This window comes from Lissotriton vulgaris, unplaced genomic scaffold (genome assembly GCF_964263255.1).
Source record: "Lissotriton vulgaris unplaced genomic scaffold, aLisVul1.2 SCAFFOLD_1627, whole genome shotgun sequence".
Classification (NCBI taxonomy): Eukaryota; Metazoa; Chordata; class Amphibia; order Caudata; family Salamandridae; genus Lissotriton; species Lissotriton vulgaris.
In genome coordinates, this window is record NW_028246708.1 from 93,761 (window position 1) to 110,835 (window position 17,075).

Here is a 17,075-nt window from a genome sequence, read left to right on the forward strand (position 1 = left end):
AATTTGCATCTAACTGTGAGGCTCCATATAGCTCCGAGAAGAATACTCGAACAAACGGAGGCCTGATTGCCCCTTAACTTAGGTCTTTGTTTTTGGCTCTGCTTCAATTTAAAACAATTGCAAAAACAACAGTTGATGGACAGAATGCAGAGCAATGTCATACATTCACCCCAGTACAGAGATCTGGGCCTAAATCCATCGTTTTTTTGCACTCCATACCACCCCAGTTTAGACATGGCCATATGCAAATCAGCCTTGACCCTGTGCCTCGTGGGAACAGTCCAGCCCGAACTGCCAAGCCATGTCTTTCCTGGACCGGAATCAAGCATCATCTTGTGTATTTTGATGTTCACCCTATGTGGGAAGGGTATGCCCAGACGTGGGTCCCGTGCTCACTAAGCCACTGGAGTCAAGCTGTCCTGGCTGAAGGCGTCTGATAGCCAGAATCCGGTCCTAGGATACTTGATTCCGGTCCAGGAAACACATGGCTTGGCAGTTCGGTCTGGACTGTTCCCATGAGGCACAGGGTCAAGACTGATTTGCATATGGTCATGTCTGAACTGGGGTGGCTTGGTGAGCAAAATAACGATGGATTAAACCCAGATCTGTGACTGGGGGTGAATGTTTTGCCATTGTGCAACATTCCGTCCATCATCTTGTGTATTTTGCTGTTCACCCTATGTGGGAAGGGTATGCCCAGACGTGGGTCCTGTGCTCACTAAGCCGCTGGAGTCAAGCTATCCTGGCTGAAGACGGCTGATAGCAAGAAACCGGTCCTAGGATGCTTGATTTCGGTCCAGGAAAGACATGGCTTGGTAGTTCGGTCTGGACTGTTACCATGAGGCACAGGGTCAAGACTGATTTGCATATGGTCATGTCTGAACTGGGGTGGCTTGATGAGCAAAATAACAATGGATTAAACCCAGATCTGTGACTGGGGGTGAATGTTTTGCCATGGTGCAACATTCCGTCCATCATCTTGTGTATTTTGCTGTTCACCCTATGTGTGAAGGGTATGCCCAGACGTGGGTCCCCTGCTCACTAAGCCACTGGAGTCAAGCTATCCTAGCTGAAGACGGCTGATAGCCAGAAACCGGTCCTAGGATGCTTGATTCCCAAGACTGATTTGCATATGGTCATATCTGAACTGGGGTGGCTTGGTGAGCAAAATAACGATGGATTAAACCCAGGTCTGTGACTGGGGTGAATGTTTTGCCATTGTGCAACATTCCGTGCATCATCTTGTGTACTTTGCTGTTCACCCTATGTGGGAAGGGTATGCCCAGACGTGGGTCGGTTCCCCCCCCCTCCTCGAGCAGGGGGGGGGGGGGGCTCTGCTCACTAAGCCACTGGAGTCAAGCTATCCTGGCTGAAGACGGCTGATAGCCAGAAACCGGTCCTAGGATGCTTGATTCCGGTCCAGGAAAGACATGGCTTGGTAGTTCGGTCTGGACTGTTCCCATGAGGCACAGGGTCAAGACTGATTTGCATATGGTCATGTCTGAACTGGGGTGGCTTGGTGAGCAAAATAACGATGGATTAAACCCAGATCTGTGACTGGGGTGAATGTTTTGCCATTGTGCAACATTCCGTCCATAATCTGGTGTATTTTGCTGTTCAATTTAAAACAACGCTCTCTCTCCACCTGCACAGTGCTACTCGGAAAGGAAAGAGGATAACGTGCTGATGCTGCTGAATCCCACGTGAATAGGGTATTGACATTTATGCGTGCACGGGCACTTAGTGACAAGCCATTGTTTCTCCCAGTTAATTTATATGTTCTCCCACCTCTACTAACATCTATTTAACGCCAGTGTGTGCAGTACTACCGCTAAATAGGCAGAAAGGCTGAACTAGAACCTAAACATACGAGCGCCTCGTTCATGTTAAAAGTTCCACTTCAAGAAACAATTTCCTTGCAGCAATCTTGTTTAAAAACCCACACATCGCTCCCCACAGCCCAGGGACTCTAACTGTAGGTCAAACAACAACCACTTCCTTTAACGTCACGGGACTCCCCTCCCGTTTCCGCATAGCGTTGATGACGCCACTTCCAGCAGGCTACGCTTCCGTCAGTATTGCACTGGGGGGCGGGGCTGTCGAGCTGGCCGCGGGGCGGAGCGTCAAGCGGCGGAGTGGGCGTGGTTTGCTGAGTCCACTGACAGTGGTCGAAGGATGAGGGTACCTCGGCCTGGGAGAACGTGTATCCTTCGAACGCTGTGACGCGGACCTACGCCATAATAACCGTCTCCTGGAGCCCGCTATGGGAGGGGAACGCTGAGCGCCATCCCGAGCCCCGCGGCGGGGCAGCGGCACGGGGGCGCACGCAAGAGCCGGGGGGATGTTTCGCTGGGTCCGGCAGCAGCTGGTAAGTCAAGCCCCTCCGACCCTTCAGTGGTTAGGGCTGGGGTAGCGGAGAGATAGAAGTCTGTCTGGCGGCTTCAAGCCGGTCCGCGGATCTAGTGACGTGTAGGCCGCACCTTTGTGCTACAGGTGAACGGGGACAGAAAGTAATGTAAGTTGTTGGAGGAGCGGGAGGAGGCCCCGAGCCGGGCTCTGTGCACCGTTTTGTTAGAGGTCCTAATATTGCGTCTAGGGATTCCCTGGGCTACCCCAGTGGCTAGGCTGAGACGGATCAATTGCCCCAGTCCCCATAGCGAGAGCCCCATGCTGCAGGACTGCTCAGCAGTGAAGGACCCAGCGTCACCTTTATTTTATTTAATACGATTTTCTATAGCGCGTCAGAGCGTTTTACAAAAGAACCAGGGATAAGGATGTAGGATTACATGAGTTACATAAAAGATACAAACAGGATTTTTTTTTTCAAATGTATAAGTTGTAAAGTCACACAGGGAAGAGATACAAATAGAAAAAATTGCAAATGTACAAGTCGTAAAGTCACTCAAGGAATAGATCTAAATGATGAACTCTAAGAATCACATAGGAATGATAGTGAGTACAAAGGTCTGCTACATATACTAGTGGCCTGGTGCGGTGTTTAGGGCACCTGTATGATTGGAGAAGCTGTTTATTTTCCATGTCCCCCTGGAGTTATATAGTGCTGCCTTGCCGACCGCAGTGATTTCGTTTCTGGATAGTTATTGCTCGAAGGTGAAACTGAGACTTCCTGTAAGCGTTCCTTGTTGCTGCTCTGCTAACCGACTCATGCTGAAGTTGTCGGTTGTTTTCCCCTGGACTCGTTCCTGATCAAGCTTTTTACTCAGTTGTGTGTACGTCAGTGTTGCAGGGCTGTGGTGTATTAGAGTAAGTCTATGGGCAGTACTTAAAATGGAACTATAGAGCTCTAGGTACTCCTTGTCCCAGAGCACCTTTTTGCTGCTGAGAAGTGAAAGTACTCTCCCATTAAAAGCTTTGCAGCAGTGCTGATACTGTGTCGTCTAATTTTTTTTTTAAAGTGCAAGGACTGAGTTTCTGATAGTACGTGCCTTTTTAAAGCACTGGCAGTGGGGCAGAGGTGACAACATGGACCCAGACGAGAAGCCTCTTTCCTGTAGCATGGCAGCCAAGATCCCAGATCCATGATGAATACCTGTTGAGCTCCAGTTTTCTTTGGCATTCTGGGAATTGTATCACTAGTGTTTATCGTAGTATATATGTTTACAATTCCTAGAATGCAAAGGGAACAACATATCTGAAATGGCTGCTGGTCAAGCATGGCCTTACCAGGGCTGCTGTTTGTCCTCTGTGAGGAAGGAGAAATGGTGTATGTTATGTTATTAAGGTATTTATTGAGCGCACTATCACTGATTAGTTTCTTGGCGCTGAGATCAACAGTAACATAGACATAGGTGAAAGGTAGAGAGTCTATTAAAATGCTTGTCTGAATAGCCAGGTCTTCAACGCTTTCCGGAAAGAGAGGAGGTCTTGGCAGTTCCGGATCTCCAAGGGAAAGGCGTCCCACAGGCAGGGAGCAAGTATTGCAAACCTGCGACCACCAGCACGTTTGAGTTTAAAAGGGAGAGTCTGGAGGAGGCCCTGGTGGAGTGAGCGAAGGTTGCGAGATGGAACGTATCTGGTGATTAATTGGTCAACGAATTTAGGGCTTTTGCCATACAGGGATTTAAAAATCATGCAGCCTGCTTTAAAAGCACAGCGTTGAGTGACCGGAAGCCAGTGCAGTTTATTGAGTAGGGAGTAGCTGCATGCCACCTCGGTTGCTTCAGAATCAGCCTCGCGGCATAGTTCTGTGCCATCTGGAGACGTTTAAGTAGATAGTTGGGAAGGCCCAGATAGATGGCATTCGCGTAGTCCAGATGGGACAGAACAGTGGCGATCACAACCTGGGTGGTTGCCTCTGACGTAAGTAGCCGCCGGACCTTCCAAATTTTTTTTAGCTGAAAGAAGCATTTAGAGACCACCTGGCCCACTTGAGCTTTTAATGAGAGATCGCAATCCACGATGACTCCCAGCGTTTTGGCCGAAGGTGAGGGTGGCGGGGCTTGACCCAGATCCGATGGCCAATAGTGGGGGCCCCAATACTTGGCGCTGTCCCCGGTGAGAACCAATTCGGTTTTTCCTGGATTTAGTTTCAGCTGGTTTTGGTCCATCCAGGATTTAATAAACCTCATGGTTGACTGGAAGTGAAGAATGGAATTTTCAGAGTTATCAATGGTAAAGAGTAGCTGTAAATCGTCAGCATAATTGAAGACTCTCACCTGTTCATCTCTGAGGGTCTGAATCAGAGGGAGTATGTATAGGTTAAAAAGGTGGGGTGACAGGGAGGAGCCTTGTGGCACTCCACAAGCGATGGACTGTTTAACGCCGGTTAGGTCTCCCAGGCGCACCGCTTGAGAGCGGTTCTCCAAGAAGGACCTCAACCAGCAAGCCGCTGTGTCTCGTATGCCGGCCTGTCCGACACGGTCGATCAGGATGTTGTGGTCAACCGTGTCGAACGCGGCCGACAGGTCCAGGAGCACCAAGGCCTGGGAGGAGCGTCTATCGGCACAATCCCGCAGCGTGTCCAAGACTGTGGTGACTACTGCCTCTGTTGAATGTGTAAGGCAACACTATCGAGATTGAAAGGTGTGCGGAGGGCGCACTACAAAAAAATTATGGGATCGCACTGGCAAGCCTTGAAAAGGAGAGACATTTAGAAGTGTTTTTAAGAAATAAATACGCGCCAGTCACGATACCCCTGATGAAGGGTTTCCTCCGAATGCATTGGGTGTTTTAAATAAATTGTGACTTTTGGAAACACTTTGACTCTCCTGTGTTTGAGTGGAAAAACGTGAATGCATACGTGAATGGGTAAAATAAATCGAAGGAAACAACGGATAAAAAAGATTAAATTAACAGAGTAAAAGTGGATGATTTGAAAAGTTGAATATGAATTTGATTTATTGGATTCATTGGCTGATAACGGCTGTGCACCTTGAAATGGAGTCGTACCTGGTTCCTTCCTGTTCGTTATAAGAATTGCAGCACAATTGGGTGGAGCGCGGAGCAAGCCTTCACACTGATAAAAGGTTGAATTGGTGAATACTCATGAAGTAGTAGTAGTACGTTACTTTATTCGATAAAAAAAGAAGTAAAAGTTGAAATGGGGTAAAAAGCGGTGTACATCTCACTACCACTGTCCTTTATATGAGTTGGTCCTCGGTGAGGCAGGTCATAGATGAGCGGAAGTAAGTCTGCCTTGCTCTGCAGTTGAATAGCAGAAATGTGATTACTTTGGGCCCTGTGGGGAGCACAGGGCTGCATCTTACGCAAGGAGTAGTGTGATGATATGTGGAATGTTTATTAAAACATTAAAAAGGTTAGGAAGTAGAATGTTACTGTTGTGTCTTTAACTTTTTTTTGCATGCGTACTTCTCTGGTAGTTGCACGTTTAGGAGTTGTTTATCGGATGAGCGGTGTGTTACTTTGCTCATAACACAATAGCTTTCCTGCATTGACAGAAACAATTTTGAATGTAAAATTGGTTGTACCTGAGTTACATTTAGATACTGCTCTGACGGTATATAAAGAGCAGCACAGTATAGATTTGTGAATTGAAGGTATTGCATTAAAAAAACAACTGTCAGGCAAAGGACTCAGATTAGATGCCAGGTGCAAAAGACATAGTCCATGACCATGAAGTGCATAGAGCTCTAACCAAGAATTGCATGTATGGCAGGTAAAAATGATTTGCTAAAACTTCATATACAGCTATAAAACTATTCTATTTCTTTTAAAACAAAAAAAGGTTAGCTTGTTATAATCAGCCTATGACAAAAAAGTGGAGGGTAGCATGGAATTCGTAACCCAATCAGTTACGTATCATAATGTCTGCTACCTGTACTGACTCCTGAGACTTATTTGCTAGCAGCCAACTCCAAACAAACCGGCCTATTGAGCAGGCTCTTTGCTATTAAATATGTAATCTCATTGCAGCTCCTTTTCTATTAGGACTTTGTCTACTCTGTTCATAAATTTAATACATTGTACAGTCACTGCTGTAAACTCACCTCGCATACAGAAAATTGCTGCTTGACGACATTTTCTAATCCCATATTAGTTAAAAGCATTACAGAGCTAATATCTGAGTCCTACTAACAAAAAAGGCAAACTCATAATAAGTGATCTAGGGACTCTTGTTGTAAACAGATCCTGCATTCCCCTGGGATCACATTTTAGACCATTTTGGCCCCAAGTCATGAGACGAAATTTTTCAGAAGCGTAGATTTAATAGGTTTAGTTTGGAATTGCCCTTAAATACTTTGTCAAAATAGTTTTGTGGGTAAAGGCTTTTGTATGAGTTAATTGTGAGCCAAGCATGGCTCCTGTTACTGAAAATGTGTTTATCGTTAACAAAACAGGGCCATCTTCGGTCCCAAATTCATTTCTTGGATTCAGCTCTTATATGCGAGTCCGATGGCGCATGTGTCGGAGAACGGTCACATCTCCCGCACGATACCGCTGGCTAGGGGGACGAGACAGGGATGCCCGCTGTCACCCCTGTTGTTTGCGCTGGTCATAGAGCCACTGGCCACTGTAATTAGGACTACTCCGCTCTTGAAGGGGATCTGCAGAGAGGACAGCTGGGAAGACAGTTTCCCTCTATGCCGATGATATGCTGATCTATTTGATGGACCCTGAAAAGGGTATCCCGGAACTTCTAGCAATGTGTGACGCTCATGGGAAGGTGTCCGGCTACACTATTAACTGGACGAAATCTGTGATTTATGTGTTGCACGGCCCTTCTCTGACACTCCCCGGTGACTGCACGCTAGAAATAGCGGACACCTCCTTCAAATATTTAGGGATTCATGTCACGCGAAACGCTACTGACTTCTATGAACGAAATTTACTACCACCACTTGATCGCCTACGGAGCGATGTGCGGCACTGGAAGGTCATATCTCTGACGCTGCTAGGGAGAGCGGCGCTGTTTAAAAGGACGGCGCTGCCATGCTTTCTGTATGCGCTTGAAAATACACCATACCTGGTGCCACCGCGCTGTTTCCAAAAAGTGACTGCTCTGGTGTCCGGTTTATTGTGGGGAGACCGCCCGGCGCGCCTAGTGCACATGAAGCTAAATAGGAGCTGGTACGAGGGGGGGATAGCCCTACCAAATATACAGATGTACTACTGGGCGGCGCAACTTAAAGTTATTAATCATTGGCTACACGTTCCACAAGAAGACCCGGCCTATCACGCAGACCGAATACAGCTGGGCACACACAGCTTACTGGCGACGCTCCATCACAAGGGACTGGCGACAAAGCTGATGGGACCGACCAAACATACAGTGGCACTGTGGAATAAAGCACAGGCGAAACTTAAGTGGGGAGGCGTCATCACGAAACTGACTTTTCTGTGGGACACTAAGGCACTGGGCCATCTGAGGCATAGCAAAGGGTTCACGCAGTTGGATAATATTGGCATCTCCACGGTGGGGGACATGTGGTCGGAGGGGGGTGTGGTCCCTTTCTCACACCTTCAGCAGCAATATGACTTGGGTCCCAATGAAACCTACCGTTCTGTCCAAATTAGACATGCACTGTTGACAGCGATTCCGGAAGGCGCGGAGGTCCCTGAGGCCTCTCCGTTGGAGGATCGCTTAGTTACTGACTTCATGCAAACTAGCGCCACTTCCCTCACATATCGTAAGTTATTAAATAACCTTTCTGACCCCTTAGGCAAGCTGCGAGAGAAATGGGTGGGCGAACTGGGAGACATGGACGAGACGGACTGGAAGTGCGTCCCCGAAGGAAGCGGGCATTTCAGCTAGGTTTAGACTGGTGCAGCTTAAGGTACTGCACCAGATATATTATACGAGGACCACACTTCATAGGCTTCACAGGGCGGACCACCCCTACTGTCTTCGGGGGTGTGGGGGGGAAGGCACTTTCTTACATACTATCTGGGAATGCCCGGTTATCACTGACTACTGGAGGCAGGTGTTGCGCACCATCTCCCAAACTTTAGAGGTGTCTCTTACACCCGACCCCCGTACGTGCTTGTTGAATATATGGGACCCCAATGATCTAACGCGCCAGGGTCCGGTGTGGGCCATTGTGGGCATTATGGTCGCCAAGAGGGATATAACGCAGAAGTGGGGGGCGGCGGACTCGCCGAATTTGACGCAATGGTAGAGGAACATGGACGCGCTAATGGTGACGGAAAGAGCAGTGTACAAGATGAGGGCTAACCCTCGCAAATGGAATAAGATATGGCAGCCTTGGAATAGTTACCGAGGAGATTTGTGTGAACCATTGCTGGAAGAGGACATTGAAAGCTCAGGCGATGAGGGGGAGGATGACTAAGTCGTTCAAATAAATGGACGGGGGAGGGACTTACGTAATTCGATAGGGACAGGATTATCAAACATTTCTTCTAACAATAATTCTTTGGTGTTTCTCCCAAAGACTAGTGATGTGGCAGCATCATGGCCATGTGCCTGGCTTTACTTTTGGTCTAGGATTGTGGTGGATGAGCTCTGTAGGTCTGGCTATGATATATACGACTCATTTATAGGTCTATTCATCCAGTATTGTTAGCAATCCAGGACAAGACCCAGAGGTAGGGCCGGGCGGACATATGGCATCAATCTAAGTAGGTCCCCTCGCTGGGGGAGGTCAGGGGCTCGCAAGTCTGTAGAGTACGATGATATGAAAATAGTGAATTCTGAAAAGGGAAGGCAGTTTTTTTCAAATAGTTAAAAATCAGCAAAGCAAGACGATAATGCATGGGAATTGATTGCTGGGGCAATAAATGCTGAAAAGTTGTGTTCTCGACCCCTATTTTCTAGCTCTAGATGATAAACAGGATTTTTAGGTGTCATGTAACATAGTTGGCCTAAAAAGGTATCTAACCTCATTACAGGTGGTTATTGAGGGCAGTAACTGTTTGATCATTGTATTGCAGGAGACCTGGGAAGAGCACAAGGTGGTGATGAGTGACTTTAAAGTTTTTAGCACCAGAGCAGTTAAGGGCAAGTTTGACTGTCCCGCTGGAGGGCTTGCTGTAATGATTGGTGTAAAATACAGGATTGAGGGCATCGTTCTATTTCAGGAATATACTAATTTCCTGACAGTCACAATGAGTGGTATTTATCTGATAAGCAGAGCTAAAGGGAGGCAAAAGCTGCCCAGATTTCATAGTAATCAACTGTAACTTCCCTTCGAATACAAAATTGGACAAGCAGTTGTAGGCGCTTGTAGCTCTAATGGATAGGGTGAGTTTACATTTCCCAAAGTCCTTATCCTGTTGATGGGAGATTTTAATGCTAAAATCCCATCTAATTCAGCAAGCATGAGTTTCAGAGGGAGAAACAAAATAACTCCGGGTATCCTGTACCAGCATTTGGAGTATCATCGAGGTGATGGGAGAGGGAGGAAACAGGGTCTGTTGCTTGATGGCTTTATTCTAAGTATTGTGAATGGCAGATGCATAGGTGACCGGTCTGCTCAGACACCATTAATAGATTATGTAATGATCTCTACCAAAAGTTTTGGTTTAGTCATGTACTTGGTGGTAGGCAGTGATCATAAACCTATAATTTTTACACTGCAAAGGGACACACGCTTAAGAGATCTGTTGCAAAATAGTTCTATAATATATATTTGAACAAGTGCAGACTAATATGGACGGGTAAGCTGGAACATTATACACACAAAATGAAGGTACTGAAAGCACAATCTTCTTTGACCCCCACAGCTTATGGTACAGGGGCATGAGATTTTTATTGCCTCTATACGCAAACTGGCAGCACAAGATATAGGGGCTGGAAGGATCAGGTGGCCTGGTCCAAAAAACAGGCTAATGTCGTATTTAACAAGAACACAAAGGAGGCTTATAAGGAGGTTGGGGCTAATAGCGATCACTTAATTAAAGGTTATTAGAAAAGCTGTTGGAAAGAGCTGTAGAAGAATTGCCAGGGAAGAGAAGGAGAATATATGGACAAAAGCAGCGGCCTCGCTGAGAGCGGGAAATACAAAGTGCTTTTGGACGATAGTAAATAGAGTGCTGTGATGACCAAAAGTATTGTAGCAGTACCAGTAGAAACGGGGGTGATCTATTTATCGGAACTGTACAACATCGTAGAGGTAGAGAAGGATGTAGTAGGAAGCTGGCAGGCTGGGTATTCAGATTAGGCAGTAGAGGTTAGCTAATGGATTCCGTCATTAATGGAGATGGAAACCATTATAAAAGGTTAAAAAAGTTCCAAGGCCAGGGCCTGAACGGCCTCTCCTCCAATACAATTAAACTTGACCCAAATCTGTGGGCCCAAGTTCTAGTACCAGTATTTGGAGCAATAAGTGGTCAGGGTATTCCAGGAACATGGAAAGGCAGTATAAGGGTCCTTCTATTCATAAAGAGGAAGCAGGACCTACAGTCAAATTACCGTATTTTCACGCTACTCGATATTCCCTGTGAGATATATGCAAAACACCTCCTAGGGTTGTTTGAGGATTGAATAAGCACAGCTAATACTCCCCCTACAGTCCAAATTGGGTTTTGAAATGGCTTTTCAACAACGGATGGTTGTCTTCTATTAAATCTTTTAGCTGAAAAATATGACTTTCATAAAAAGCAACTTCTGATGGGTCATACATTGATTTGTCAACAGCATTTGCCATGATAAATAGATCCCTAATCTGGGAGAGGTTGAGGAAATTCGAGTGCCCACCAGGCTTACTAAAACTGATAATCCAAATGCGAAAGGGTCATGGACCAGAGTGGAATTGGGATAAATGGAGCACTAACCAGAAAAATTGATACCCCTAACAGATTGTGGCAGGGGTGTATGTTGGCCCGCTTCTGTTTTCCATATACATAGCGGAAGCTGTGGTAGGATAAATAAAGCATGGTTCGATCATTCTTGCCAACATTTGGTAATGAGGCCATTCCAATAATGTTTTATGCCGATGATACAGTGTTGCTGAATTTGACATTGGTCGGCCTGCAGAAACAATTAGATGCATTTGCTGAGTTTAGCAAGTCCAATTTTTTGAAAAAAAGATGGCAGAGACTAAGGTATCGGTTTTCATGAAAGGAAGGGTACAGAAGAGAAGGTCTTAGTGGTGGTTAAATGGCGTCCCAGTAGAAGAGGTAAAGGAATATCTCATCTTGGCCTTTTTAGATAAATCTTAATTTTATTCACATATTGTTATCCAGGAGGGGAGAGTTAAGTCCATTGTAGGTGCATTATATAGGATTGATGCTGCATTGGGCTGTACATCCTTTAAAGTGCTTAGCAAAACATATAATGCTAAAATTGTTAGTTTGCTGAAGTGCTTACCGTAAGATACGTAAGAAGTATGCTAACCATAGAAATGAATATTTGGCAGAAATGGCTAGGCCAATTAGAGGGACTGTAAATGGTGCCTTGAGGCTCAAATTGGACCTCACCAATGTACTATTAAGTATAAGCAACTGCTCCTTAAGTACTGTTTTGATCCTTTTAGATTGGATGTGTGTTCCCTAAGGCAAATCATAAAATCCTGCTTGCAGGAGAAGTGTGCCAACAGGTGGGTGGCAAACCTACTGGATATTAAGGTATCCCTAGATGTTGCAGTATGAGAGGAACTCCAAGAGTTGTCTGTTACACAACAGAAGCAAACTGTAAAACATTTTGTAATGAAAGGCTTTAGGAAGAGTGACCTAGAAGATGTGTGTAAGAGAGATAATATGTGTTATCTAAAGGATGTAAGGTATGAGGGGGTATATTCAACCTTACCTGCTGGATATAAAGAGTACCTATGTAAGGAGGTTGCCACTGAAGGTATGATTGGGGCGGGTACCAGCTTTTATACAATGGAAGTTGGTTCAGCAAGCTGGTTTGGATATAGTGAAGTGTTCCTTCTGCCTGAGGGGACCACTGACCTTTTTGCACTTACTTATAACTAGCTCCTGTTTTGCTGCAAGTAGAAGAAAATTGTTGCTACCAACCTTAAGATCGACTCAGATACGCCATACAAACTCATTTAATGCAATTACTTTTATGTTGTGATAACATAACTTTGCGTTATGCAGTAGGGAAATTCTTATCCGTCTTTTACGATCAGTTAGCTGAGCATAAAGACTTGCAGCATTAGGGATATTGAATGGAAATGTTGAGGTCGCTGTTTTAGATATACCCTCAATATGAGAAAGGGTACTCTGTGGAAAGGTAGTTGTTTAATAGTATTCCATATAATAGTACATGTATTTTTGCACTTGGGTTGATTTACTTTGCACATAGGAAATCGCATTTTTGCACATTAATGTTCATTTTTGGTATAGACCATCATATTGTCTGGTTTGTCCAAGTTTGTACAGTCTAAAGATCGTAAAATTATGGATATCCTGTATTAGCATTGACCATTTTTTTAATATAAGAAATTCTTCCTTGTATATGATATGTTTATCCAGTGTCTATCTCGCTCACTTGCTCAAGAGATAAAAATAATTGCAGTCATAATGCTATTGCCCTAGTCAGCACCTTAGTGGTTTGTGCTTTGCACGAGGATAATGTGAACCCTGTCTGACAATAATGCAGACAAAATATTCCTGCAGTAAGGGAGTTACGGTCTGTTGTTTTGTTATGAAATAGGAGAGATTTTAATGCTTTTAGATATCGATCAGGTAAAATTAATATTGGTTGATTTTTTTTTTTCTTGGAACTTTATACGTTTTAATACAATCAGAGTTGTTTTGTATTTTCTGTGTATATGAATCGTTTGTATTGTTTTTTTAGGCATGTTTCCTAACTGTCAATAAAAACTTAAACTACTTGTATAGATAGTTTAAAACATTTTTTTAACTAGTATGTGGTAAATTTTGCTCTCACAAAGCTTCAACCTTCAGGTCCTGAAGGGATTCAACTCCCCTCGCAAATGCAACTCCTTCCAGATAAAAGCTTTTATCGTTTGGCTTTCTGCCCGCCTCAACAAGTTAGTATATTTACGGAGAGATGCTTTGTTGGTCCATTAGTCTGAACTCGAGTCTTATTTGAGCCAGTGAGGCATTCTGAGGAAGGGCAATTAAGAGACCGAAAGGCTTTCACTACATAATATTTAAAAGACGCCCAGGTTTCTTTGGGCAGGCTTCCGCGCTAAAAGCTGTTGCTGGAGTGAGCTTTACTATCATGATTCGTAACACTCAAAAATCTGCACGATACCGTAAATACCATACACTTTTCCCTTATTAAATTTCAACGGGGTTGACCTGTAGATAGATTTTTTTTTTAATTCTTTTTATTGACATGTTCAAATAACATGCAGAAAACATAGCAGAAACAACTCTTGCTAGTCACTACATACTGTATAATCAAATTTTGTTTCATCTTTTTTGGTACATTGAAGCAAGAACATTTATATGCATAGTCACATGTCTCTCCATGAGCAGTTATTTATACAGCCAACTACTGCAGTTGTACTAGGACCTCATCCCAACATTCCAATAAGCCAAAAGGTGCCATTACACATGGATCCCGCATCGGACCCCCCCACATCCTTCCAGTATATACTACATACCCTCCTAGTGTACCCCCGTAAATCCAAAACAAAAAGGCCATTCAATGTAATAAGGACATCCGACACAATATCGCAATATCCAATACCCACCACATTCATTCTTCTACCACCCCCATCTCTTCATCATTCTGTCGTTCATTCACCCAGTTTGTGAACGGCTCCCAAATGTCACGTGGTCTGAAAGCCAGCGGCATCAACTCCCAGAAGATCCCCAACTGCGTGTGCCCATAGGTAACATCTGTGAGTCTGTCCCCGATGGATGGCACCCTGCGTCTCCCCCAATGTATTACTATTAGCCTTTTAGCATACAACAATAGCAATGCGTGCAGTTTTCTGTATTTAGGCAAAGTGTCTTTGACATACCCAAGCACGCCCATGTCGGGGGACGGAACATCTGTTCTCCCTATGATCTGATTGATTGCCTCAAAAATCGAGGACCAGTATTCTTCAAGTTTAGTGCAGGACCTCGCCATGTGTAGGAACGTCGCAGGAGAGCATCCACATCTCCAGCAATGTTCACTTTCCCTGAGTCCCATTCTATAGAGGCTGATCGGCGTCCTATATATTCTGTGCAAATATTTAAAGTGAATCAGGCGCAACCGGTAATTGGGAGATAGTTCGGTTTGTTGTCCGCAACAGAAGTCCCATTGCTCCACAGTGAGTGGGACCAAGATCTCTTCATTCCAACTTTGTAGTGCCAAGGGCTGTTCGGCGGATACGCCATTTTGCATCTGCTTATATAATTTCGTTACCAATCTCCTGGGTGATGGGGAGCTCACCAAGGTCTCTAATGCTGGAAAGGTCTGGGGTGCCACCGGGAACTCAGTGCTCAATGCACGGCATGCAGACTTCAATCTATGATATAAGAATAATTCCGCAAAGGGTATGTCCTGTCCCTCAGTAGCCTCCGGAGGGGGGGAGGAATTTGCCATTTGGGAACAAGTCTGCGAATGTGTATATGCCTAGTTTCCACTGCAATGATTTGCTTATGTCCCCCTCAAAAGGAGATTCTGGGTCAGGGACAACGAGGGAGCATACATCAGAGGAATGCCTGCTTTTTTCCGAAGTTCATCCCACACCCACCGCAGCGTCTCAACCGTGTCTACATCTCGTCTAGGACGCCTTGCCTTCACACATATGGCAACCTGCAGTGGGACCGGCGCAGCGACGTCCATTTCCACAGCTACGTGGGGCTGGAATGGGGTCGGTCGCACTCAAAAATGGAGAAATTGAGCCTGGGCGCTCAGGTCGTAAAGGTGCATGTCTGGAGCACCCAGTCCTCCCCTTTTCAAGGGCAACATGAGTATGTCCCAGGAGACCCTCGCCTGCCCATGCTAGCGCTACAAGTTGGGATTTCAGTATGACAAGAAAATGTGATGTGAGTGGGATCGGGACATTCGCAAAGACATACAGAAATGTGGGTAGTACAATCATTTTCGCTAATGCAATCCTTCCTGTAAGTGACAAGGGTAGCCCTGCCCACATTTTCACCTTGCCATCCAGCCATGTCATAGCCGGCCTTAGTTCAGATTCCATATTTCCTGGAGGTTTCTGCTAATCCAGACGCCTAAGTATTTAACCTCCTCAGCCTCCCATCGCAAGAGGCACTCCGAAGAGACCAGTGGGGTACTGTCCGTCAAGGGAAACACAACTGATATGGTCCAATTAATACAGACTCCAGCCAAACCTCCAACTCGGATGAACTCTCGTAACACTGGATCCAGGTTCAGTTCAGGGTCAGTGAGAAAAAGGGTCACATCATCTGCATATAAGGAGGCCAGCAAACTCCTGGAACTGAACCCTATCCCCCGTGCAGTATAGTGCTGTCAGATACGAGCTGGCAGCGGCTCCATAGCTATGACAAAAAGCAGCGGGGACAGGGAGCATCCTTGCCTTGTTCTACGCGAGATTAGAACGGGGTCCGAAACTAGGTCATTCACTTTTATACGGGCACAGGGGGCAGTGTATAGCAATTTGATCCTGCTAATGAAAAGTGTACTAAAACCCATCCGTGTTAAGATGGAGAATAAATATGGCCACTCCAATGTGTCGAATGCTTTAGTTGCATCCAAGAACACCACAGCAGCGTGGACCCTGGGGTGTAGATAATGTAGTGTTGAAAAAATGGTGCGTAAATTGTGCGATGTTGAGCGTCCTGGAATAAACCCCGACTGGTCAGGAAGGGCTATAAGGGGCAGCAGGGGTTGGAGCCTGTCAGCTATTAGCTTGGCTAAAATCTTGACATCTACATTGATTAAGGAAAGGGGTCTATAGGAGTCCATGTCATCTTGAGGTTCACCTGGCTTTAAAAGTGTGACGATCATGGCCTCCCTCATAGTGTCAGGCAGTTTTCCCTCTTCTAGTGACTCTTCGTATACTGCTAGTAACTTTGGAGCCAGTTCCTCTACGTATGCCTTATAGAAGGCTGTAGTAAGGCCGTCGGGCCTAGGAGCTTTGTCCAACGGTAGACCTTTTATTACTTGGGCAATATCTTCGACAGAGATCGGGAGATCCATATATTTCCTATATGTGTCATTAAACCAGGCGGGGCTAATCGAATCTAGGAAAGAGTCCAGCCCCTCCGGACAAACATTTTGAGTGGCAGTATACAAATTAGAATAAAATCCTGAGAAAGCTTGAAGGATCTCCCTCTGACCTCTGACCACATCGCCAGAACCGCCACGCAACTCATGTATCTACGCCGCAGCTCTGGGTGGCCTAGTCATAGCTGCGAGCGTGCGACCTGGCCTGTCCCCCTCCCCATATCTCCTAGCCTCTGCATATTTCCCAATGAACTTTACCTCCCGTTGTGCCTCATCAGCATAATCTAGCAGCTTAGCTTTAAGCAGGCCTGCAGGGTCACTATCTCCCGTATGAAAATACCTTGTCTCAAGTGACTTGATGTCGGACTCCAGTGACTCCAACGTCCCCCTAATAGCTTTAAGGACCCCCGCTTGCCGGGCAATGCATTTGCCACGAATGACTACTTTGAAGGCGTCCCAAAGGATGCCCTCAGCATCAACTGACCCAGTATTTATCCGGAAGTATTCTTCGATATCCTGCCTGATCTCTTCCTTGAATGCTTCATCAAGCAGAGCATGCGAAGGAAGACGC

At 45.6% G+C, this 17,075-nt stretch overlaps 1 protein-coding gene across 1 annotated transcript in view; it reads left to right on the forward strand.

The window, feature by feature from the left end:
* The first annotated feature begins 2,080 nt into the window (after positions 1–2,080).
* ATP11B (ATPase phospholipid transporting 11B (putative)) overlaps positions 2,081–17,075 on the forward strand; it is a 471,244-nt gene continuing 456,249 nt past the window's right edge. Inside the window, exon 1 of the mRNA XM_086949489.1 lies at positions 2,081–2,368. Coding sequence (XP_086805615.1) covers positions 2,342–2,368 — 27 coding nt within the window. The 5' untranslated portion in view covers positions 2,081–2,341. The remainder of the gene's footprint in view (positions 2,369–17,075) is intronic.